The 27471-nt window shown below is 38.9% G+C and overlaps 1 protein-coding gene across 2 annotated transcripts in view; it reads right to left on the reverse strand.

Annotated features, from left to right (window-relative positions):
• Positions 1-3928: 3928 nt before the first annotated feature.
• The window catches only part of ppp1r13bb (protein phosphatase 1, regulatory subunit 13Bb), a 62583-nt gene continuing 39040 nt past the window's right edge, over positions 3929-27471 (reverse strand). Inside the window, exons 6-19 of one of the 2 annotated variants that reach the window (XM_084091908.1) lie at positions 20208-20309; positions 17290-17464; positions 16163-16359; positions 15420-15584; positions 15044-15233; positions 13554-13703; positions 11404-11528; positions 10833-11319; positions 9178-9914; positions 7038-7175; positions 6803-6936; positions 6545-6711; positions 5355-5554; positions 3929-5151 (exon numbers count right to left, since the gene is read on the reverse strand). In XM_084091908.1, the coding sequence (XP_083948034.1) occupies positions 5110-5151; positions 5355-5554; positions 6545-6711; positions 6803-6936; positions 7038-7175; positions 9178-9914; positions 10833-11319; positions 11404-11528; positions 13554-13703; positions 15044-15233; positions 15420-15584; positions 16163-16359; positions 17290-17464; positions 20208-20309 (3009 nt within the window). In that variant the 3' untranslated portion in view covers positions 3929-5109. The remainder of the gene's footprint in view (positions 5152-5354; positions 5555-6544; positions 6712-6802; positions 6937-7037; positions 7176-9177; positions 9915-10832; positions 11320-11403; positions 11529-13553; positions 13704-15043; positions 15234-15419; positions 15585-16162; positions 16360-17289; positions 17465-20207; positions 20310-27471) is intronic. The other variant, XM_084091909.1, reaches the window with a different exon arrangement.

A 27471-nucleotide genomic window follows, 5' to 3' on the forward strand; every position in this document is an offset into this window, starting at 1 on the left:
AATCAAAAGGAAGAATGCAGTGATAAAATACAGTGTAATCAGTCGGACGCACAGTGCTCATTCAGTAAATGCACAGCTAAACAGATGTGTTTTGAGTCTGGATTTGAATGTGACTACTGTAGGAGGACATCAGATCTCGTCTGGAAGCTGGTTCCAGCTGCGGCTGGCATAGTAGCTAAAAGCGGACTCACCATGCTTAGAGTGAACCCTTGGTATTTTTAGTTGATGTGATCCTAATGATCTGAGTGATCTATTGGGTTTATATCTGCAATGTATTGAGGTCCTAGGCCACTGAATGATTTATATACCAGTAATAATACTTTAAAATCAATCCTAAATGTAACTGGGAGCCAGTGTAAAGACCTGAGGACTGGTGTGATGTGTTCATATTTTCTGGTTCTGCTCAGAATCCTGGCAGCAGCGTTCTGTATGAGCTGCAACTGTCTTGTGGTCTTTTTGGGAAGGCCAGTGAGGAGTCCATTACAATAATCCGCCCTGCTGGTGATGAAAGCATGAACAAGTTTCTCTAAGTCTTGTCTGGAAACAAAGCATAATTCTTGCAATATTTTTCAGATCATAGTGTGCTGATTTAGTTATTGTTTTGACATGACTACTGAAACTAAGGTCTGACTCCAGAATCACACTGAGATTCCTGACTTGATTTTTAGTTGTTAGACCCCTAGCGTCAAGGTATGCGTTCACCTTGAGAACTTCATCTTTGTTTCCAAATGCAATGACTTCAGTTTTGTCTTTGTTTAGCTGAAGAAAGTTTTGGCACATCCAACTGTTAACTTCATCAATGCATTGGTACAGGGAGTCAATGGGGCTGTAATCGTTAGGCGATAGGGCTAAGTAGAGTTGTGTCGTCTGCATAGCTGTGGTAAGCAATTTGGTTATTTTTCATTATTTGGCTCAGTGGGAGCATACAGGTTGAACAGGAGTGGCGCAAGAATTGTCAAAGTATTCATTCGAGCTTAAGAATTTGTTCGTTCAGCTGATTGAAGACAACTTTTTCAATGATCTTGTCTATGAAAGGAAGATTTGAGATTGGTCTATAGTTGCTTAAAATGGTCTTATCCAGATTGCTCTTTTTCAGGAGGGGCTTGACAACTGCAGTTTTCAGGGAGTTTGGAAAACTCCCAGAGAGAAGTGAGGAGTTTACCACTTCTAGAAGATCTGCTTCTAAACAGTTTAACACACTTTTGAAAAAAGATGTGGGAAGTTCGTCAAGGGCGCAGGTTGATGTTTTAAGGTGCTGTACGTTTTCTTCCAAAATTTTGCCATCAATTTCTTCGAAATCAGACATAGTAACTAACTACTTTCTCAGGTTGTGGTCTGATCTGTCTGACCCCAGTGCAACTCAAGGATGTGCTGATCACCTTTCTGATATTATTGATTTTCTCAGAGAAGAAGGAAGCAAACTCACTGCATTTGCTGTCTGAGAGCATTTAAATGGGAATCTGGCTTGGGGGGTTCGCCAGTCTCTCTACAGTAGCAAAAAAGAGTGTGTGTGTTGTTTAAGTTGGTGTTTACAATATTCGAGAAGAAAGTCTGTCTAGCTTTGCCTAGTTCCATATTGAAAGCATGGATGCTGTCTTTGTAGATGTTATAATGGACTACAACTTAAGTTTAGTCTTCCGCCACATGCACTCTTCTTTTCTGCATTGTCTTCTCATATTTTGCACTGCTGTTGAGTTTCTCCAAAGTGCTTTTAGTCTGCCACTCTTCTTCCTGACTTTCACAGGAGCAATATCATCATTTAACACTTGAGTTAAAAGCATCAAGGAGAAAATCAACAGATTTTCAGACAGTCAGCAGATATGCTTGGTGTTAAGGATATAGCCTTCATAAATAGTACACTAGTGTTCTCATTTAAGCATCTCTTCTTGACAGACACAGATCTAGCTTCAATGGCAGGAGAGATCAATATATAAAAATACAGAAAATACAGAAATGATCAGACAGTGCTACATCCTTAATAACAATCGATGAAATGTTTAGACCCTTACTGATAAGTACATCTAGAGAGTGTCCATGAATGTGTGTGGGTCCATGTACATACTGAGTCAGATCAAAAGTTTTTAAAACAGTTTTGATTTCTTTTGCCATATTGTTTTCTGCATTATCTATGTGGATGTTAAAATCTACAGCAATAGCAAAACAAGGCTGGAGAGTATTTTGGAGGCCTGTAAATAATGATAAGTAAAATGCGTGGAGCACCCTTTAACACAATACCCAGATATTCGAAAGATGGGTAATTCCCAAATAATATTTGCTTACATTGATAGACATCTTTAACAAGAGCAGATACACCCACACCTCCTCTACCCTCTCTGCATACACTCATAATGATGTTAAGTTAGGAGGGGATGCTTCATTAAGGATTATTGCACTGCAGCTGTCTTCTAGCCATGTTTCATTTAGAAACATAAAATCCAGGTTATTTGTGGTAATTAAGTCGTTGACTAGAAGTGATTTATTTTTAAGTGAGCGATTTACTTTTTGTCCCCACAGCAATCTTAGTTTGACGTGTAATAGGCACCAGATTAGTTGGGTTTGCTGTACAGCTTTTGAAGGCCTTAGACTTTCTATCTCGTAGAACATCAATAGAGAAAGATACAGTCACACTGGGTTCCTGCTTGTTCTGTAAACATTTGAGAAAGTTAATGTTATCATAGTGGGGACCCGACGCATATCACTGAGAGCTGGTATCAGTTGTTTTTGGTTCACCTCGAGCAGATGGGGGAGGGTGTGGGCCCTGGCGCTGTGGCAGAGGCTGAAGAGCTCTCACAGGAGGAGGGGGAGGGGGCGAGCTGGGCCCGCAGGCTTTGGTGTTTGCGGGGCCTGATGTTTTTTGGTTGATATCTGAGGGCTCGCAGCAAAAAAGTGGGATAGTTTGGTTCCAGCATACACCAGTTCTTCCATTTTCTCTGAGAAGCACAGAAGTGGAGATGCTGGAGAGAGGGATAATGTGTCTGGTGAGAGGGGCTGTTGCTCTGGTGTTATCGGAGGCTGTGATATGTTGTCCTGGTTTTCCTGGCTGTTTTCCAGGAAGTCGTCCTTGAGTGCTGAATCTTAATTTAGTTAACCATATTTTCCCTGAATATTACAGGTGTTTAGCCAACAATGTCTTTTTTTTGTATTAGATACACCTTCATTGTACAGAGTTATCTCGTTATTTTAATTATGATACATTTTGGTAGTTAACACTTCAAGCATGAAAAACCCACCCAACAATTGCTATAAAACATAAAATCTTTGTCAACCCCGACAACGCAGAGAAAAGTAACACACACGATGACACAAAACCCCTCTTTAGCCCCACGTATACGACAACTATCTGAAATACACAAAATACACAGTGAAGAATTTTAATAGTATAATTATTTCGACCCATGTTCCTGACTAATTAAAGACAAAGTCCCATCCCGCTGAATTAAAAATGTTGATCAAATTCTACAAGATTAGGTGAATTAAGTGATGTGGTTTCAAATCTGTACTATTCAAAAAACAACAAAACCTTTCTACCCTTGGGTTGTCATGCAAGTAAATGAATCTTTGCTCTAAATTTATATCTGATGTTGTTAAAAATACTTTCTCAAGGATTTTCTGTATTTGACTCGTGAACCTTTATGAAAGATACAGGAACCTACTGCATGTTAATTCTCCCATACTGTGAGATATGGAGTGTGACCCGAGTGCTGGGCTTTATTTGATGTGCCCCAAAGATAGAAGTTCTTTAGCTAAAAGCAAAGCACTCTCTCATCTTACCGCAATATTCATTCCATCAGGTGTCACATTGCTTCTAGCAACCAGGCATGACTAAAAATAGGCCTTTTTAGGCCACTAAAAAAGCGTTAAACTAGATGTTAAAATCAATCTATCAAGCAAAAACAGAGACTGGGCATAATAACACAAGGTGACATGATTTCTTGCTACGACTCATTTCTTTTTATTTGTGCACATGTATAGAACACAAGGTGCGAGTCACTGTATTTCACAGAAGCCCACACGGGCAGTTTAGTCTAACAGCATTGAGTCAAGCATGTCTCCTCTCCCATCCTCACAGTATTTACAAGGTTAAACTCCACAATAAAGCTCTTCACTGCCTCAACGGCAGAATATAAAAATCACATGACTAAAAACAGGAGTGGAGTGGAATGGGCTGGTATAATATAAAGCAACATTTAAAAAAAATCAATGTGTAAAATCAATGTAAATGCGCAGAACATTTTCAGCTGAATTCAAGCAAGCTGTCGCACTCCAGCAAATCCTGACGAGAACGTATAGTGTCAGTACCTGTAGGCTAAATACTGATTGATAATGATGGTTCATCTCAATCTCTCTGCGCACTTCACACACTCTTCAAAACACTCCGATGCTGTGAAAAACTCTTCTCTGAACTTCACACTTCTGTAGGATGCTCACTGCAGTGAAAAAAGGAAAATCTCACTTACAGCATACATAAATCCCACACACCCTCACTCATATGCACCTTTATGAATCATATACATGCCTATCAGTATATGGAGTTTTTCAGTCATATCAGAATAATCGTTCTATGCAAACTAAGTATATTTTGTTCTCTGCTCGCTTCCAGTCTATACACTTGTTTTGTAGATGAGCTATAAAATTCACGCGCAAGTCCTTTGTTTTAAACATATATAACACATCAGCTCTCATTCATCCAGTTCAATTAAAAGTACTCAAAAATCTCACTTTGACAAAGAGCAATTCCTGCCCTGATCCTTTCAGCAAAGCATCATGGGTAAGCAACTACACATAAAGGAAAGCTCTTGTCAAAGAGATTAGTGCTTGATCCCCAAGGTGTGATGTACAGCTATTTTACATGGATACAAGAAACCGTGAGAGGAGTGGAGGGGGAGATACGGAGGCCTGGAAGCTGACGGGGGCAGACCGAGAAACCTGAGGCTGCTTGTTTGGCCTGGTGTTGGCTGGAGAGTGTGTTTGTGGATAGTGGGGTTGATTGTGTCTCCCGGTTCAGGGCTTAGCAGCTTCACCCCTTCTGTTGTCCAAGTGGCACATAGAGGTGAAAGATGGAGGCTCAACACCTCGAGACATCAGTCCAGTTAGTCACCCAGGAGAGTGTTACGCCAGAGACCTCTGACGTGGCTTTATTCTTGGGTACAGCTATAGAAACAAAGAAACACATAACACATCATTTCATAATATACTGTACACTACTGTTAAAAATGGGGGTTTGGAAAGAAATTAATACATTTATTCAGCAAGGATGCATTAAATTGATCAAATTAATCTCTCAATTACTTTAAAATGTGGTGTGCCACACTCAATACACACTAAAGTAAAGCACAATTATAGTGTGCACCTACCCCCAATAGGTTACGTGGCACATAGCCCTCTTTGTCGTTGAGTTTACTCCACCACCAGTCTGTCTCGGTATCGTCCTTCCTGCGTAGGACAGTAATGGCGTCACCCTCCTGAAAGGAAAGCTCATCTGCGCTCTGAGCCTCATACTCCCACAGAGCGTACACAACTCCTTTATTCATCACGCCCAACTTCTCCTGCACGCCTGTAAACACACAGAGAGAGAAAGCTCTTAATACGGTATGTAAGTGTCACATGCAGTACAATATTATAGCATTAACTTGAGCACCACACAAAAAAAATAGGTTACACCTAATTATATTGGTGAGGATTGAGTAATAATATTGATTTAAAAGTTTGTCAGTAAGATGTTTTAATGTTTTTGAAAAAAGTCTCTCATGCTCTCATGAAATATTACTGCAATTTAAAACGACTGTTTTCTATTTTAATACATTTTAAAATTTTAATTTATTCCTGTATTTTCAAAGCTGAATTTTCAGCATCATTACTCCAGTCTTTAGTGTCACATGATCCATAAGAAATAATTCTAATGATTTGTTGCTCAAGAAACATTTCTTATCATTATCAATGTTGAAAACAGTTGTGCTGCTTAATATGTTTATGTTTTGTGGCAGTTCCACACAATAAGTGAGTTCACATGAACAATCTCACATCAATCATGCCAAACAACCTGACAACGGGCAACTTCAACACAGTGAATAATTTTGTACAGCGATTGGTTCACTTCATTCAAAGCGCTCTAAACTATGTATGCTGAGGACATCTGCTGGTTGAAGGCTTGTAAATGCAATGAGAATACAGCAAAAATATGTTCAACAAAACAAATCTATAATATCAGTAAATATTAAAGAGAAATGATCTGCTTTTATTCATTTGTAGCACTTAATTTGTGTGTTTGCTCTATTTCTTTAAATTAAAAGTCACTTGGTTTAATATTTTGTCATCTAATGCAGTGACTTTCATATATTAAGTGAGACTTGAGTGTCCAAACGTTTTGTTGATGAATTTGTACAATCTGAGATGCACAAATGGGTTGTTTGGTTAATTAAAAAAATATATTTTCTTAACTGCCTTTACTTTCCCATAAAATTAATTAGAGTTCTCAAATCGGATGGTGTGAGAAAAGGCCAAATATACAGGAATTCTCTGGAGAGGAAAAGAAAGATGCTCTTACCATAGAGAAACTGTGAGCACTGTATGAAACCCTCCTCCATCTCCTCACATTTGTCTGCTGCCGTCTCTACATCACTGATGGTGGTGGCAAAGATGGCAGCACCAGACTCCACCAGCAGCTTACACAGGTGCACGCTGTTACAGGAGGCGGCACAATGCAAGGGCGTCCTACACACACACACACACACGCACGCACATCAGAGCTTTTATTGACTGATCAATCTCTTTAACACTGACAGACCCAACAATGTGTCCTCACCAGCCATCACTGTCTGCTGCATTCACATTAACACCAAAGTCCAGCAGGAACTTGACGATGTGGTGGTGTCCAGCGCACACAGAGTTGTGAAGGGGTGTGATACCCTCATCATTAGGGGTGCTGGGATTGACAACCTAAGAAATGAGAAGAATTAAATAGGAATTGGTTAATAAAAATCAATCTGTGTCTGCAAGATCCGTTCACTACGCCACATGGCATACATCAATATACATACCTCATAGATTATCCTTTGTACGAGGTCAAACTCGCCCTCCAGTGAGGCATCCAGCAGCAGGGCGAGTGGGTTGAACTTCACTCTAAGGCCGTGACCCGTCCGCTCTGAGTCTGGCTTTTTTAGGTTAGTGCGTTTGCCCTGTTGAGGACATGGACCGTTAGGCTTTGTTCGTACAGCACTCAAACTCATTTGTTTTTCAAATCTGATCCTTAGGACTGACTGTCTGTACTGTTGCAAGCGATTTAATCTGATGCGTTTGTACAAATCAGCCAAGTCAATATCTGGTGCATCTATTTCAGCTGCTATAGTAGTGGTGTAAACATTAACAAGGTCAACGCGACGAGATTTTCCAATAAACAGCGATTGAGAGTAGCTGTCAGTGTGAGAAGAGCGGGTGGAAACAGGAAATTTGCATCTGCTCGTGTCTGTCATGACATCTTACCTCACAAGGCACATGAGAACATAAGTAAGATTTCATACATTCATATGGCTGTTGAATTGAGTGTATTTGGACATAATGTTTCACATAGCGTTGTTGCACAGATTTTTCTATCATTCTAAAATGCTAATTTGGTGCTTATTTCTATCCAGTGTTGGGAAAGTTCACTTTCTACATGAACTAGTTCAAAGTTCAGTTCACAAATTTTAAAATGAACTAGTTCAGTTCATACTTCAAAATTTTGAACTAAGTTCACAGTTCCAAAAATGAACTAGTTCATAGTTCTTTTTTTCCATGTTGCTGCAAGATATTATTTTTCAAAATGATTGCCACAGCCCATATAGAACCACAGACAATTATTTTATCAGTTTTAACACTGAAGATATGCGTCAGATTTTTCCCATCCTCACCGACCTTGTCATAAAACTCGTTTAAATGATCATACGACGCCTCCTTGCTGCTTTTGTTTTGATTTGTAACGCAAGTGATGAGTCGTTCATGAACGATCCATTCATTGCGTCTGTCACGTGTCAAATGAACGAAAGACTCGGAAGGTAAAGTAATTATTTATGTTCCCTGTAAACGATTTTTGACTGCATTATGATGATTTCTTAATTCAGAATATGATCAAGATTGCGTAGGTGGATGTGTTCTGGGAATTTGCCAGTTAATAGTATAACATTTAAAGCCCCTTAAATGAACGAAATGATTCGAAAAAAGATTTGTTCATTTTGATGAACGAGATCGAACAAGAGAGTCAGTAGACACTGGTGGCTGGTGTTGCCAGATTGGGTGTTTTTTTCCGCTACATATTAGGCCGGTTACGGTGTGTTTTAGCCGGGTTTTCGTCTGGAAGTCTCTATAGATATCTGGCACTCTATTGAACGAAGTTAAACTGAGAGAGCGTGCCGTTCACAGACACCAGAATGAACGAGTTCACAGTAACGTTCATCAGGCAGTAATACAGTTCATTTCACGTTCACCCAAAATATGAACGAGTTCATGAACTATCGTTCAATGAACGAGTTCAGGCACAACACTGTTTCTATCAATGTTGAAAACCATTGTGCTATTTAATATTTTGTTGGAAACTGTAATACTTTTTTTCAGGATTCTTTGATGAATAGAAAGTTTAAAAGAACTGCATTTATTTAAAATATAAATCTTTTGTTATATTATAAACATTTGATTCATTTAATGCATCCTTGCTGAATAAAGGAATTATTTTCTTTAAAAAAATGTTTACTGACCCCAAACTGTTGAACGGCGTATGCCAAAATGCCCAAAAGACAAAAACAAAAAACTATTCATTATGTATAATATGCAAATTTAATCAGATACTCAATTCAGATTTTTTATTTGAAATGGAATAGTAAATGCTGGATTTCATGTAGTTCTACCTGCAGACTTGAGATATAAAACAAATTTAATTTTTTTAAAATGGCACAATTTATGTTGTAATAAATAATAATAATAATAATAATAATAATTGAATTATAGCAAATGTATTGCAAATGTATTATTTAGATGGCATATTATAATACAATACGAACAATATATCATTGCATAATAGGTAATATTAAGTTTTTAGACTGTATTGTAATATACAATAATTATAATCTAAATAATATTTATATGCAATAATTGATTATGACTATTGTTATTATTAGTAATATATAATATATGTATCAGTAAACCAACCGTGGGTTGAGATGATGGTGAGGTGTCTGCTTCTTCAGGGGTGCTGGCCTCAGCTACAGGACTCGGCAAAACCGCTACAGGTTCCGCAGGATTGTTGTTATTGTCTTCTGATGGTTCTGGTGCCGGAGGGGTCAGCGGCTCAACCGCTTGCTCTAGGGGCTCATTATCATTGGCGTCACCTTGCAGGACAGCGTCCTCAACAACAGCACCCTCAGAGGGCGTGGTAGGCGTCTCTGAAGGTGGATTCCCATTGTCTGCATCAAACAGCATTTCACCTGTGGCAGTGGAGGGCTGGTAGAATGGAGTCACTCCTCCACTTCCACTCACACCTCCCATTCCTCCCTCCATCCCTCCAGCTAGGGTGTTGAACCGTTGATAGAGAAGTTTCTGGATGTTGGGTCCATTGGGGCCCTCTGGCTCTGTAATCGAGCTGCGCTTCTTAAGCGGCCGTGGAGCATTGGCCAGTTTCTTGCGCAAGACCTCCAGTTCAGCATCGCTCTGGTAGCGCATCGGGGAGTGCACCATGGGTGTGAGTTTAGTGGGGCTGAGAGGTCGTGGGATGTGGTCCACGCTGGGTTGGGGCGGCTCAGGAACACCTATGAGTTGACCATCGAAGTCCAGCTCAAGATCCAACATGTCTCCTCCGGGACCCTGCAGGGCAGGAAAGGCCCCAGAGCCCCCGAAAAGTAAGGGGGAGGGGGGTGTAGAGCTGGGAGGAAGGACTGGCTTACCATATACTGCAGGCAAAAAGAACAAAATACTCAATTATACTGTACTCAGGAATAAAACACAAACACATAATCAAGAAATAAACCACATAATTCACAGAGGACACTTCACTCTTGAATCAGTCTGCACGTTTTTTTTTTTATGTGAAGTGCTAAAATTACATCTTTGACACCTGTGATGTTTTTAGCTTTTTTTTTTTTCAGTGGGGAATTTTTGAAGACACTTGTGTAAAGTTAAAAAGACACCTGCATTCTGTTGCACCGCATCTATCTGTTTTTAAAAACACTAAGACGCATCCTGTGTGAACATGGACTGTGTAAAAATACAGATTTATTTTATTTTCATATTAATTATACTGATTCATAGAATCCCAAATCTTTTATTCTAAGCATATTGATTTATAGATACACATTTTATTATAGCGGTATTCAGACACTTCTACTATACTTTTTCATGGGTGTTTATTATTATGAAGAGCTCATGAAATTTCATAATTTTAGATATTGATATAATAGGTTTACACACAAAATGCAATTTAAATTTGACTTCAGTTAATATCTGCAGAGCGGTTTTTGGTTGTACTATTTTATCAGTTGAACTGCACAGTTATTAATATTTTGTTAATACAGAATTATATATTTTTTATTAATTTATAATTATATATATTACAAAAATTATTTAAATATTTCATTTTTAAATATGTTCTATTAATTCTATTCATATAATATTTTTAATGCATCAAGTTAGAAGTCTCCTTGCATAATTGTACAGTATTAGCTAAACCTGATGTGAACACCCCGTAATGTTAAAAGACTGCCTTAAAATTGCCAGTATAAGTATTAAACTGTTGAATATCAAATCAGATGCTGATGTGAATATCAGGTAATATCAGGTGAATAGCAGGTAAATTTGAATATCAAATTTACCTGCTTTGACTGCAGGCTTGATGTTCAGAGGGTAGTTCTTTGGGGCTGCTTGTTGTAGGTACATGTGGTAGATGGAGCTTGAGTTCATGGTGGCTGGGCCCTTTCTGGGTGACTGCGGTCTGGAGCCCTTATCTGGGATGAACGGCCTTACCGCAACAGCTAGAGGAGGGTCTGGTCTCTCCCCGGGGGGGAAAAAGGGTGGACTGGGCTGGAAGGTGGGACTGGGAGGAACAGAAATGCGCTGCTGAATCTGTTGAGATGACGAGCCAGAGGGTGTAGGGGGGACACGGGGCCAGGCCGGCAGCGGCGGGGGGTTGTTGGGTAGGCTGGGCACTGGCCGGAGTGGAACGTCCTTGCGGCGATCCAAGGAGCTGGTGGAACCCGAGTTGGCAGATGAGATGGGGTGGTTGCTGGTATGGGCTCCATATGGGGGAGGCTGGGGCTTGTTGAGAGGAGGACCTGAGCCCATTTTACTGGAATCCTGAACCTAAAGGGGGGGGGGCAGGAAAACACTTTATGATGGTAAAATAATAAGAGGGCAATTGTGTATGCTGGTGTTAGTTAGACATACCTTATCTGCAGGAGTGCCTGCAGGTGATGCCGTTTTACTGGTCGTGTCTGTTCCAGACTCCTTCCAGTCAGATGGCTTGACTGATGTGTTGCTCTTGTTGAGGGTGGGCCAACCGGCATCATTAGCTAGAAAGGGAAAGAAAGGGAGCATTAGAACAAGATCAGAAATGACAAAACCCCTCACAAGCACATTTATGATTACAGCAGTATGACAAACTGCACTGCTAATATATTAGACATGACTTCTAAAGTTGTCTAGGCATGTTCTTGAGTTAGGAGATTAACCCCCGGTTTGACAGACGAGGCTTAATCCTAGTCCCAGACTAAAATGCATGTTTGAGCTGTTTTTACAGAAAGCAGCTTGCACTGATATATCTTAAAATATGTCAGTGCCTTTCTTTTGTCTCAAGATTCACACCAGTAATGTTTTCTTTTTCTTTTTCTAGGGCACGTTTATAAAAACTACTTAAATGTCCTAATTGAACTAAGGCCTAATCCTGGCTTAGTCTAAGCCCTGTCTGTGAAACCAGGCCATGAAGTGTAACAATCTTGCATGTGGAAATTAAGTTTACTTCCTTACATCTACAAGAACAGTTCAGATGACCATAAATCGTAAGATAATGGTATTCTGCAAAGCCTGCATGAATATTGTTGACTGCAAGATATCTTGACGATTTCGGAACTTGAAAGAGCTTGATGTGTGGCGTGTACATTTTGTGTGAAGTCAACAAGTTAGCTGAATGTTAGAGAATGATGAAATGGAACCAGTAATTTAGTGAGTTTAAATGTACTGAGGAAGAAGTAGAAAGCCCAGTGAACCTAATCAGGGTAGAGCTTCTCATGCCAACACATACATTCACCCTCACACAATCTAATTACATTCTTGCACACACAATCATATACACACATACTCCCAAAAGACAGGATCAGCAGCTTTTGACTCATATTGAATTGCAGTAAAGAGTAGAGTGAATTTAATTAACCAGGCAGCAGGATCTAGTGTATCATTAAGGTACAATTTCTCATGAAAAACCTATAATTGTGACTTTTCTCTTAAGCCACATTCTGCTTGGAAAATTGTCTCTCTGCGATTTAAGTGGATATGAACTTTAACAGAACCTACTTCTACATTGAAAAAAGTTAAATAATCTCTGTAAGATAGTGGAGTCCAAAAGTCTGAGATCACTAGAAAAATGCTATTATTTTGACATTTTTTATTTAATAATTTTTACATTACAAATTACACTACTGTTTAAAATTTTGGGATCAGTAAGATTTGTTTGTTGTTGTTGAAAGAAATAGATTAATTTAGCAAGAGCATATTTGATCAAAAGTGACTTAGTGAAAAGATTTTTAATGTTACACAAGATTTCTATTTTAAAAAATGCTGTTCTATTGAACTTTCCATTCATTAAAGAATCCTGAAGGACTTTCCATAAATGTATAAAAATAAAATCTTTTTCAACATTGATAATAAGAAATGTATCTTGAGCAGCAAATCAGAGTGATTTCTGAAGGATCATGTTACACTGAAGACTGGAGTAATGATGCTGAAAATTCAGCTTTGCTCTCACAGGAATAAATCACATTTTAAAATATATTAAAATAGAAAAGTAATTTTACATTGTAATAATATTTCCCAAAATATAGTGTAACTGTTTTTACTGTATTTTTGATCAAATATATCAGCCTTGGTGAGCATACAAACATAAAAAAAAAATAAAAAAAAATCCAACCAGCCCAAACTAGTGTATATTATCAGCAATAGAGTAAATCTTTTAAATTGATAATGAACATGATTTTCAGAATGACTTTGTATTTGATTAGTCTCTTTTGCTTTAATGACAGCAGCGCTTGAGCTGTGTCAAACTTGATGATCATGTTCTCCAGAATGATTTGAGATGATCCAAGGACCATCTTAAGCTTCAATGGAAGCAAGAAAATCATACCGTATGTACAAAGGAGTCACATGATCAATGACACTAATTTACTTATACAATCTGTATTTGATTCTGCATTGAGACTCATGAGCCATATAGGGTAATGTAACAAGTCACGGAGACTTAGTCAACTGCTTTGATCCTGCTCACTACACTGAATAAGGTTCATAGGCCGTTCCTCCTGCCTTCCATCAGACACCTTCCCACTCACGAGAAGCGCTGTTCGACCCTGCCGCAGAGCAGGTGACTGGGGGTGGAGCCCCCGGGCCTGGGCGGGGCTCTGGAGGGGGCGGAGCAATCGGGTCCACTATGATGTCTAAATCAGAGACCTTCCAGGGGCCGGGAGGCTTTCTCACTCCATCTAACCCCCCCGCACAAATCCCACAACATCAAAGTACAGGGACAGCAAAGAGAAAAAAAAGAGACACACATACACATATGCACAGCACAGAGCAGAAAGTACACAAGAGGTTAGAAGTGAAGAAAATGAGAAATCAACTTCATAATAAAACAGTAATTGAAGAGAGCGAACCCACAGCAGGAAGCAATGGGATACATGCCGTGATCTTTAAGAGAAGAACCAAACCACTTTATTAACATTTACGTATTTGCAGATTGCAAATTACACTGCATTCAAGGTATACATTTAATTAGCTCATGCAGTCTCGGGGAATCAGATCCATGAGCTTGGGATTGTTAACACCTTCGCTCAACTGTGTGAGCTACAGGAATACTGTAGCACTTGACCGAACACCTTATTAAGCCCATAGTATATTTTGGAATGTACGCATGACATAAATTTCATCATCAGCATAGTATGTGCATATTGATTTTTCTAACCACACATTTTGCACTAATTAGATGGTCCACAAGGTGGCAACACTGGCCCAGGTCAGCGTTTCACAGTAGAAAAAAGAAAGAGACACAACGTGTGTTGAGCGTCTGTGTTCGTTTAAGCGGTGAAATGGAGCATACTTTGAAAGGGTATGCATTTGGCTGTACGCATGTGGCAGACGTTTAGCCAAATTTTAGGCTTTAGACACAAACAACTCTTTAAAACCGACTGGCTGGCTGTTACGTAGTCTGTCACAAAACAAGTCATATTTACAAGGTATCAAGTGGATAAAATTTAGGAAGAACTAGTTGGTGGATTTGTCAAAGTTTGAAAAAGGGTCATCAAATCTTTCAAAAAGTGTTTTGCTTGAGGCACTTAGTAGGAAGTGAAGTAGACCTTAATGAGGAGAACTAGTTTTCTGAACTGTGTTTGTTAAAATAATTGTGTCTGACAAATTTGCACAAAAAAAAAAAATCTGGTGTTTTCTGTTCGACATTCACAGAGATTGCTGCATCATTATTTGAATTAACTTCATTGCTTGCTGGTCTATTACCAAAACTTAAACGTGATGTGAGCACTTCTCTTAGCGGGAATAAGCTGACTAGACTTTATGCTGCTAATCAGAAGTCTGGATCTGCAAGACTAAATGTAGACCTAAATGCAGACTACCGTTGATCAAAAGTGATCAAAGCAGTTTCATATTCAACCCAATGAGACTAAAGAGTTTATGTGTTACAAAATTATAAAGCTGATTCACAATGTAGGATAAAGATAAACAGACATAAAGGGTACCATTTATTTGGCACCATTTAATTCCAAATAAATGTTTGCCGTTATCATGCATAAATCAGTGTTTAAGGACTGACCTGATTTGGAGCGGGCATGGTTGGCTGGGGTGTTGACTCCCAGCGACTGAGGTTTGAGGGGTTCAGGAGGCACTACATAACCCTCCTGCCTGCCTGGCACTGGGACCTGGATGTAGGGTCCCACGGCAGCCACACGGCCGGTGTTTCCATGAGCAGACTGTGGAGAGGGAGGACCATTTACTCTATTCAGCTGCAGGAAGAGGAAAGGGAAAAAAAAAAAAAATGGGGCAAAAAAGGTAATGAGCCTAGTTGAAATTCAAAAACATTTCTCTAGTACCAGAAAAAACTCTCTAGATGTCTGAATGGTTTCTGAACAAGCCTGCTAAACAAATGAAACTAAGAAGCATGAGTGAGTGATGCACTCTCATGGCCTTACAGGAAGATTTTCTTTTTGACGTGCCTCTGCTTTTCTCTTGTACAGTCGATCTCTGAGCTCATTGATACGCTTGTCCATCAGAGTCACCTCCATGTTTCTCTTATTCAACAGCTCTTTCTGCTGCTGAAGTTTACTGTTCTGTTCCTGATTCAGCTTATTGCGGATCTGATGGGGGGAATTGGGGGATTTGGATTTAAAAAAAAGATCAATATCATCACTGACAGAAATACTAGTAACACAGACATACACAGACTAATCATCAAGCTAAGGCTATGGCTGATTCCATGTTTCTGTAACAGAAAATGTCAAATTCAACAATTTTGAATTGATATTTCAAAACATTGTACTATTTTTTGTTTTTAATTTGATACATTTTGTGCATGTTATTTTAATGATTATTGCTAGAAATGAACACTCACATCATTTTAAACTGCATTTAGACATTATTTCCAAACTCTTTTAACAGGGTTGCAAACCTCATACACAATAAATAGAAAATTGACAAACAACCAATGAAGCTGATCAACTTAAGCACTTTCACTGGCCATGCAGGAAATGCAGATTTCTCTGGATTTAAACACTGATGGAAACATTTGGGATAATGCAAGCACACAAGTCAACAAAATATATAACACTGTTCTAGTGGTTTTTGGATATTTTAATGCAAAAAGCTTATATTCCAAAATGGAAAATCACCACAGCAAAATCTCTTAATTACAATAATGGCTAAACTGTGCCCATACCTGCAGCTCCTGGTAGAGTTTGCGGAGCTCCAGGGCAGCGTTGCCGGTGACCTGACCGCCGAGGGTCTGCAGGCCGTTCAGTTTGCCTCTCCTCAGGTCCTCCAGCTGCTGGCTGAGCTGATCCACCCTCGAGACGGCCGACTGCAGCTCCGCCTGCTTCTCCTGGAACAGCCCGCTGATGTGCTCGATCTCTGCGGCTAACAGAACACAGCAGAGTTATACACACGCCAACTTGCGTGCAAACACAGACATGCATGAGCCGACATACTTTCTCTATTACTATAAGATTATTATTTAATGTTCAATGAAAATGTCATGTATGGCTGCACATGTTGTACAGGAGCTCATGCAAAATGCAAAACTAGCAGGCTGAACAGATATATATTATATAAAGCAAAAGTGACTTATTGTTGTATGATATACTGATAACACTCCACAAAAATCTAATTTTATCTCCAGCAGAGTGGACAATCCCATCTGGTGTTGCGTGTGTGGGAGAGTTGGCATTATCCGACTTCATTACAATTCACAGGCTATCGGAGTCCTAATCCTGACCTCACAGCATGTGTATTATGTGCTCGAGAATACTTTTTGTGTGCAAACCCCCCCCAAAAATAACCACTTTATTCAACTATTAATTTTCTTCTGTGTGGGCCTCTGACGTGAGTTCACGTAGTGTAACAGCGCAGCGCAACGTCAGAACATACAACCCAGAAGCGCTGCGCTGTTACACTACGTGAACTCACGTCAGAGGCCCACACAGAAGAAAATTAATTCTCGTCGCTTGATAAACTTATGGCTGAGCCACTGTAGTCACTTGGACAATTTTAAACATTGTCTTTACTAACTTTGTGGGCCGGCAAGTTTCAATAACATAGAAGCCTATGGAGGAGTGAGACAGCTCTCAGATTTAATCAAAAATATCTTAATTTGTGTTCCGAAGATGAACGGAAATCTTATGGGGTTGGAACAACATGAGGGTGAGTAATTACTGACAGAATTTTCATTTTTGGGTGAACTAACCCTTTAACACAGACACGCAAAAGGTTAAAATCACAAAATCAGCAGTGTCCAGTAACCTATCCACTCGGATGAATGCTTAAGTCAGTGATCAAGCAAGTACATACACAGGTTGCCATTGATGACTTTACTGTAGTCCACTTGGCCCCTCATGGCACGGATCTTCTTGAGTTTGGCTTCCTGACTCTCTACCCTCTCCTTCAGCCTCTGTAGTTTTTCGGTCTCAGACACAGCCTGCTGCTGCCGCCGCTCCTGCTGCTTCAGATAGCGCAACCGCTGCTCCTGCAGATACAATACATACATGAGCATGAAAAAAAAAAAAAAAAAAGGTAGGGAAAACATATATGGAACAGTAACAATAAATTGTCAAGAGCAATCAAAGTATGTACTGAACCACTCTACAACCATTATAGATGGGCTTTAATTGAGCTTATGACAGTAAAGCTTTAATGTTATTCGCCATTTGTCCGTCAAACTTTCGGAACTGTTGTGACATACAAACCTACTTTTTGGCAAATTCCCAACATTATGGTAAAAAGGTGTTGTTATGGTACATGTCATTTGTATACTAGGTATTCAGAGACGCTAGTGAATGGAGTTTGGTCTGTTCCATTCCCGAAACCAACCAGTAATCTCGATAAATGCAAGAGCTGAATCAGACTCTATTGTAGTAGACTATAAAGAACTACGCTTGCAAATTTTGAATGATCGTCCTAAAGGAAAATATCTCTATGTTTTCAAAAAAGAAAAGGAAAAGTAATGTTTGAGCCTGGGGCATCTGCAGTGCCCTAACAGAGTAAAGTGCATTCAGGACAACACCATCCGATCTTGTCATTGCATCACAATACAGCACTTAAACCAGACAGACAACCTAGTGATTTACTGTCGGCGTCAAGCATGAAGACGTTTGCTATTAAGAGCAATAGTAGTACCTGTGGGAAAAGATGCTGATTACTAACCTGACTTATTGAGTAACTAACAGAAAATAAAAGCAACTAGGCTCTTTTTTTGTTGTTTGCCTATCTGCAGGGAACACAAACAGATGCAGTAAAATGGAAACTGTGTCTCTGAGTGAGTGAGAAAACTAAAAATAGCACATGGTGGACTATCAATGACTGGAGGCTCATAGTCATCACAGCACATCGACTCACAGCAATAATAATCTAAAAAGCTCTGAGATCAGTGTTCTTGTTGGGTCTGATCCTGGAACAGTCTGTAAGTGTGACCAGTCCTAGATTCCACACATCATTCTTTGTTGAACGTAGAAACCAAGCTATTTAGCGGTCGTGTGGATGAGAAATGCCTGCCACCGCATACAGAGCATGTCAGAGTTGTTTACTACATAATTGGCATTTTCGGTATCGTCCAGTTTCCCGCCTCAGCCTGTGGTTCCCATGACTAACACCCCTATAATGGTCAGAAAAGCCTGTTGCAATGACCTATAAATGGCACTGAGGAAAACAAAGATGAGCTCAGTAACTTAAAATATTTAATAACAACACTGTTTATAAAGCAGCTTAAGCTCTTTATTATCATTGTGAAAAGTTAGAGGTTTACCCAACAAGCACCTGTGTTTTGAATAATTACTTAATGTCTTACAGTTATTTGCATAGCATAACATAAATATACATGGCAGTTCGCTTGAAACTTTAAAGATTTTTTTTTTTTCCACATAAAGATTTTTTATGGAGAGTGGGAAAAAAATCTTTCACATTCATATTAGAACCCTACGTAAAAATGTATAGTGCAAATATGAGTAAACACCCAGAAACGGCAGTATAAATTAAATCACCACTAAAAGACACATTAATCAACAGCTCTTCCTATTTCCTAAGGTTATCTACTTGTTTTTAGACTATCTATAGTCTTGAGTGGGAACTTTAGTTAAACTTCAGTGGCTTAAATTAATTAAATTAATTAATAAAATAAAAAAAGGCTTAAATGGTTGTTGACTTAAAGGGACAGTTCACCAAAAAATGAAAATTCGGTCATCATTTACTCACCCTCAAGTTGTTCCCAAACCTGTATGAATTTCTTTCTTCTGCTGACTGACCCCACTGACTTCAATAGTATTTTTCTCCTACTATTCCTACTAATTCATACAGGTTTGGAACAACTTGAGGATGAGTAAATGATGACAACTTTAATTTTTGAGTGTAAAGATTTTTGGCAAAAAAGAACTCAATCAAGATAAATCAAGACAAAGCATTGGATTACACACGGTACTCAAGCACCTTTCCCAAAGATATGTTGCTACCATTCAGCTGCTAGCTATTTAGACATCGCACAACTGCAAGTTTGGTTCTAGGACAAATGTAGATTGATAAATAAAGAAAAGGCTAAATTTATTGCCAATTTCTGGTAAATTCCACTAAACAGTCAAAATATATGGTAAATCTGATTACGGGCTAGATAAATTGATGTTTAACGTCCACAATATCAATAAAATCAAAATAGAAACAGTGACTTGCTTAATTGCAATGTTTGTTTCAATAGCAAATGCTAAATGGATAAAATTTAGCATCTACAATTGGAGTCAAATAAGTTAATCAATATGCCAATATGTTAGTTACATCGTGCCAAAAATACAATTCACAATACAGTGGGGTCCAAAAGTCAAAACCACTAGAGAAAATGCTTCTATTTTGCAACCCTTTTTAATAATAAGATTAATAATAGTTACAAATTTGCTGACATTTGATGAACAACCAAGACATTTAAATAAGGAAATTCTAAATTCTACCTGAAAAATAAAGCCAAAGCATATGATAATACACCACACAGTGCCATCAAACAGTCAACATAAATGGTCAAGTCTAAAGAAAATGATGCTCACAATATTAATAAAATTAAAATAGAAACCCATTTTAATGTCATATAATGCCATTTTAATGTCAGTGAATTAATTTATGCCAATGTTTGATTTACTTGCATAAGCTAACTGGAGGAAATAGTAGTCCCCACACAGATGAAAACAAAGATCTATAAAAAGATGCACATCAAAAGACACATCTGAGCGTATTACCTTAGCGACAAGCATCTGTTGCTGGGCCTCAATTTGCTGTTGCTGACGAGTGGCCATCTCCTGCAGCTCTGAGAGAGTGAGCTCCACGCGAGGGTTTCCCACCTACACACAGAGAGAGAGAGGGAGAGAGAGGGAGAGGGAGAGGGAGAGAGGGAGGGAGAGAGAGAGAGAGAGAGAGAGAGAGAGAAAGAAAAAGAGAGAGCGTGATTGAGGTAGAGGACAATCAAAAAGGAGGGACAATCAGGCCAAAAAAATATATGCACAGAAACAAGAATACAAAGATGACTGGTTTAATTCTACAGGCATTAATGACAGAGAAGACTGTGAGAAACGGACACAACCAGGGCTCACTGTAGTGAAACTTGGGTGTGAAATGACCTGTGGCCAAGTAAACACTATGAGCTTAATTATAGCATGAGCGCTATGTTAGCGTAGGCCTGCTATGCTCATCGTGAAGAGGGATGGCGACGCTTTTAGCCGAAAGGGTCTAAAACAGGCCTGTGCCAGAGAAGCATCCCAGAATCCCACTCTCCGTCACTGCATTCTGGAAGATAAGAGCAATTGTCCGTCACCGTGGCTGTCGCCAGGGTGTCGCCATGGCAGCAGAGCAGAACCGCTGTGTAGCAAAGATTAAAGGCACCAAAATACACAGATGGCAAATGCCATGATAGACTGCCATTTACAGCAATCAAGCAAAATTGAATTTGATTCAAGGCACAAGATGCGAACATGGTGTAGTGTAGGACGACTTACATAAACCTGGAGCAGAACACCATTACCAGTCTGGTTCAGGCTGTGCAAAAGATTCCCCTCAAGATTCAAATCTTTTATTGTCTGTGTCAATATAGCAATGCTTCCATTTCCTAAAAAGTCAACAGTCTGTTTTGTCTCTGGGCTGTTCTAAGCAAAAGCTATACAAGTGCACTCAGTGTTTTAGGTTCAAGCTGGGCCGGTCATTAAGGTTATGTAAGGACTAGGCGCAATCAGGCATTTTAAAGTCTCTTATCCCAGGCCGCATTTATCTAATTACAAATACAGTAAAATAGTAAAATAGTGAAATATTATTAGCATTTAAAACAACTTCTATCTAAATACATTATTCCTGTGTTGTCAAAGCTGAATTTTCAGCATCATTTCTCCAGTCTTCAGTCACATGATCCTTCAGAAATCATTCTATATGCTGATTTGGTGCTCAAGAAACATTTATTAATATCAATGTTTACAGTTGTGCAGCTAAATACTTTGGTGAAAACGTGATAATGTTTTCCCCGGACTCTTCGATAAATAGAAAGTTCAAAAGAAAGTTAATTTATTTGACTTAGAAAACTTTCTACACAACAAAAGTTTAAAAACTTAATGCTTAATGGAATTTAATGCTGTTCAATGATGCATTAATGTGGCAATCTATCAGCATTAATACTAGCATTAACCTGCCTGAGCGCACAAATATGCACAGCATGAGAAAGATACTATGGTGATGTTTGTGGCTTGGTTTTGCCAGGTCACCTATAGCCCATGGCTACTTCTATTCTTAGCCAAGTTAATACCATGATCTATATCTATAATTCATGGGTAGTATTTTTTCCACTATGATGTGATGGTCGAATACTCATGTCTCACAATATCTTGTTTTTGTTTATTTCTTCACTTTAAATCACTACGTGTGAAAACCGCCGGTTAAATCACCAGTATTGTTACAGCAACATATAATTATAAAATGGATTAAGATAAGTGGTTTTAGCTATAAGAGGTTAGCAAAAAATCCAGGAAAAAGACTGTTTAAACACAGTAACAACTGACAACATACAAAAGAGTTAGAACCAAAAGAGCCATGTTACGACAAAATAGACATGACACCACATACAAACAAATATTTCACAACATGGATATTAACAACAATAATTATAAATATAAATAGACATCAAATGTACATGTAAGGTTCAGCAATAATAATGCAAATATTATCTAATGATTTTAAGAGTACACTACTGTTCTAAGTTTGGGGTCAGTAAGATTTTTTTTTTTTAAGATGATAAATGTTTTTTCGAACTTGCTATTTAAAGAACTATTTTCAAAATTAATAATAAGACGAAATGTTTCTTGAGCAGCAAATCAACATTTTAGACTGATTTCTGAAGGATCATGTGACAAGTGGTTGAAGACTGGAGTAATGATGCTGAAAATATAAATTACATTTTTAAATATTTTAATTTTAAAATTACTTCACAATACTATACATTTAATTTAAAAAGTAAAAAGCAAACAATGTCAAACAAATATCAAATAGCTTGAACGGGTTACTGTGTCACTGGAAGCGTCCTTTAATTACAAATTTAGAAAGATTGTGCTCATGCTCTGTGTCAATACAAAACTGTAATTTCCTTTCAACTAATGATTTGTGATTTCTAAGAAGAAAAAAAAGTGGCTTTTGCCTGGAGCAGAGGGCCCAATCGGGTCTGGATCAAATCAACTGTCATTTTAAATCAAAGTGAGAGATTGAACTTTTTCCCCCATTGCTACCGCTTTGCTTGAGAATAAAACAGGTAATATGTCAGATACACCAAGCAGCATTATGAACACCGGTTATGCCTATAGTTCAAATGTGTCTGAAGACACCAGCACAGAAACAACATTTCAATACTTCAAATGATCAACTTTCGAAGCAACTTTGCTCAACATGACTTGACCAATAAATGACGCAGCTTTTCATGCAGTTCCCATAAACACAAACTGCATGGCATATCTCCTTATTTCATTAAAGCTGAAATAATTTAATTCAGTTTGCAAGAGAGTGATACACGGCTTAGAGGCCAATTGTGTCATGCTCTGTTTACCCACACTGGCGACTCTGTATGACCACATCACATTGGTTGTAAAGAGCCTATATCAATGCGGCGCAAGGAGCGATATATACAACAGACTGATTTGATTATCCATTTCTATGACTCCCCAGTCTCTTCTGCGGAGGGAGCTCTCGACCGCCCTCCAGTCAGACTGCAAGGCATGATCCTTTTTGCCAGATGCAGTTGTACAAATATGGCCGTGGACCTCTAGGGAAGTCTAAGAGATCATTCACCTGTGGGGTGAAACTCTACACTTGTTAAAACAATAATCAGCCCTAAGGTAAAGTAAGAAACGATAGCTATTTAAAGAGCAGACTACATCATTCCTGTGGCCAAGCTGAAGACTTCACTGCTAAGATCATGCTCACTGCTTTCTTGCCTCGTAGGTTTGAAGTAACAACAATTTCTGTTATGCAGTTTATTCAATACAAGACAAAGGAAGGAGGTCAGTGGGTAATAACTTGGACTCCAGGGCCTCGTGCTATAGATCATGTGCTGCAGAACAACTAACAGCATGCTTCTCCAGAGATTTCACATTCTGCAACAATGGATACATGGGACAGTCCTATTTCAGACATTTTGCTAACTTCAACCACAATGCGGTGGTTTGAGCCACTATCAATATACAGGTTATTGAAATCGCTTTCACTTTCGCATTCGCAATCATGCACACTCTGTGCATAGGGAGCAGGACCGCACATTTTACAAGATAAGATGTTTGTCAATGATGCTCAGGATCTGTTGCGCACCAAATCCTCTGCCATCATTTTATTAGAATTAGAATTAGAATTATAACTGTAGTATCTGTTGTCCAATTGAACTAAAATGGTTTTTGTTTCTATAAAAATACAAAATGACAGAGGGGCCGGTGCCATGGTGGGCAATTAATGTAAATGGTGTACAGACAAACACTGTGTAAAACCGGTAACACAGCAAGCCTACACATCTGTCCAAAATCCACCTTCTTAAAAACATGTCAGCAAACCAGAAAGTGCAAATTAATTGGCAAGCGTTGCTGCTGAGATATAAATAAAAAAATCTCCCTATGCCCCAAACTTAAATTGCAGGACAAACTCTGGCATTACATTAAATACTCCATCTCTGCAGGGCAGCATTTCCCAATTAAAGCAGCTTAGGATGCACATGTTGCCAAAACTGGCTGGTGAAATAAAAGCTAAGCTTGCCTTCCAACAGAAATATTATTTTGATGATGTTCTGCACATCCAAGGAGTTTTATAACAAGTTGAGCAATATAAGAATCCATCCTTCATCACTCCACAGAATGCACCCACACGGACAGCATGTTCAGCTGTGACTCTTGGCATGGAGGACGCACGCATATAATCCGCTTTCCACACTAAGATTTAGACTGGCGCTCATTTATTGGCACTGGCCTGAAAGCTGTGCAGATCTTAGAGGATGTAAAAGATGTTCAAGCAATGTTATGATAAGCTGTACATTAGAACACCAGGTCTTTGACCTTATTAATCAGTTCGATTTTATTCTAATATATTAGGGTATATTTCAGTTATAATGTAATTTTGGGAACCCTCTAAACATTATGAAAATATTAGTAAAAAAGCTACAGTATTCAAACTTTGTAGTATTCAAAATAATCAACATAACCACTTTGGATACAACATCTGCTACATAAATAAATGCTAATTCTGACACAAACTAACAAACATATGCATACACTAATGAAAATAAGCAGACAACTAACAAGCTATTCATAATAAACCTGAAATCATGAAGTTGCATGCAAGTTCACATAACTGTTTCAGTGGAAGAAGAATAAGGTAGAAACTAAGAATAAAAGATCAAGAGACATTTTCAAAATAATTATATTCATGACGAAAAGCGAAGTGTTGAGGGAAATGAGTGAAGAAACAGCAAAACCTGGAACACGTGAAGCCCTGGAGAGAGTATCTGCCCACACACGCAAGAACAGCTTCAACTTTATAAAACATGATCTACCCACACAGTTCAGCGTTCTGGAGCTCATAACTCTGCATGTGTGATGGACAGGCATGGTGTTCCTGTATAAGCAGTGGCTCTAGTGCTATTAGATAGCATAGAGCAGTCCATTACCCATTTAATCTATCACAAAGAACACAATAAAAAGACAGACAGCTCTTATTACTTTACAAGTACAATGGACCACACAGAGACTGACAACAGCTGATTTAACCATTGAAAGGCATTAAGTCGATGCCTTTCAAGTCTATGAATGTTCAAAAATGTATTATTGAAAAGAGACTGTGCGTAGGATGGTCTTTTCTGCATGAAGAGCAGAGGCAGCCTTACCTTTTAGACTCTCCCCCGTGAGACACAAAGTCAGTCACGAGCTGTGTAGATGAACGAAGAGTGCAGGGATGGGGTGATGGGATGAAAGAAACAATTAAACAAGTAGAGAGGAATAACAAAAAGGACTGAAAGTCCCAGCATGCACTGACACCCTCCACTGCAGACAGGGCCACGGTGACCCTCTGAAACGCCACACGGTTAGAAAGGAAACTCTCAGGAAGAGCAAAAGACAACAGATGGAGTGACAGCGATAGGAAATGAGAGAGAGTGGGCCACCCACTATTTCATAAGGGGAAAAATGTGGCCACACATTCAGGGATTTACCATACTGTGAACACTGGGCGTGGTGTTGTACGTGTGTGTGTGTGTGTGTGTGAGAGAGAGAGAGTGTGTGAGAGAGAGAGAGAGAGAGTGTGTGAGAGAGAGAGAGAGAGAGAGAGAGAGAGAGTGAGTGTGTAAGAGAGAGAGAGTGTGTAAGAGAGAGAGTGTAAGAGAGAGAGAGAGAGAGAGAGAGAGAGAGAGAGAGAGAAATATCTTCAGAGAAACAGAAGTCAAAGCAGAGAAAACAGCCCTGCTGTAAAACCAGGGGGATGATCCTCTTAAAAGCGGTTATGTCATGAAAATAAAAACGTAACGGGAGAATAACAATACGGCTGAACGTGTTATGAGGTTTCAAAGAATTTCACTCTCACATACACACACGTGCTGTATTATACATTATATTATATTATATTACACACACACACACACACACACACACACACACACACACACACACACACACATATACACAATATTATATTTATATTTATATATAAACACACAAATGCCATGCTGCTGAGTCAGTACAGTGTCTGTGTACCAGAGATGACTTGCCTTGAATCCTGGACAGGGAGAGATATTACTTTAAGTACAGGGATGGGCTGCTTTAGGATTGTTCATGTTTAGAAGTAAGATGAGGCCGGGGGGAGAAATCTGATTAAACGACCCCCCCCCCCCAAAAAAAGCAGCTGTTGTGAAATATGCCAGTTTTGTCTTAGCTGTACTCTGAGGCTCAGATTCAGTCCAAGTGCCTGTTCTGATGTAGGGTGGACAACAGGATATCAATGAGAATTATTTGAGGTTAGCTGTGCATCATAGGTACAGTGTACTATGAAAAATGGCCAAGTTTTGAATTTCTGCTCTCAAAGAGGTCACTACCAAAGCAATAGGTTTCACCAAACTTGAACTTCACACAAAATTCGCATAGGGATATTTGCAGGAAGTAAATACTGGAAGTCCAATCAGGTGAAATTCTTCACTGTGCCGATTGCCTTTGTAATAGTGTTAATTTCGTTGTTAAAAAATATGACGAAAAATGTTCGCCAATGAGCTTTTTTCCCCATGACTAAGATGAGACTATGACAAGACGACACCAAGGTCACTAAACGATAACTGTGACTATATCAACATGCAATATCATTGACGAAAAAAGACGAGCCTAAAATGTAGTTAAAAAAATAAATCTTTACCAAAATCTTTATTTTTGGGGCGATTAGACAAAACATTAGACTGCTTAACAGGTTGCCAGATGTCAAGAGTTAAAATCCCCCAATCAGAGCTTTTCTGTTAGAGGTGGGGTAAGTGGGGTGAAATAATCTGTTGGCCAATGTTGATATTTGAAATCAACCCGAAAAAACACACCCCTTCTTCATTGCTCCGCCTCCAAAACTCACACTCCAATCCGAAGAGCCCAGTTCCGAGAAGATCTCGAACCTCTCCGTAATAAATCCAAACATGGATCACGACTATATTTTTTGGACTGTGGTTGCGGAATAAATGCACTTACGTGCACTATGTGCATTATGCACTTTATGCAACCTCTGTGTGACTGTACAAAATCTTTTTTTGCTGTAATTGTTATGCAATTAAAATGTAATTTGGAATTCATTTTAGGAATTTCACTGTTTGTTTGTTTTTACCAGTTTTCATAATGTAGACGGAGAGAGTGTTAAATAAAGATAAATAGACTATAGTAAATAAGTACACGAGATAAGGTAAAATAAACCATGCATATGAGTGCTGTAGTAGGTGAAAGTGCAATAATTCTGATGAAATGTAAAAAATAATTTCTC

The sequence above is a fragment of the Abramis brama genome (assembly GCF_963993115.1).
Source record: "Abramis brama genome assembly, chromosome: 18".
Lineage (NCBI taxonomy): Eukaryota > Metazoa > Chordata > Actinopteri > Cypriniformes > Leuciscidae > Abramis > Abramis brama.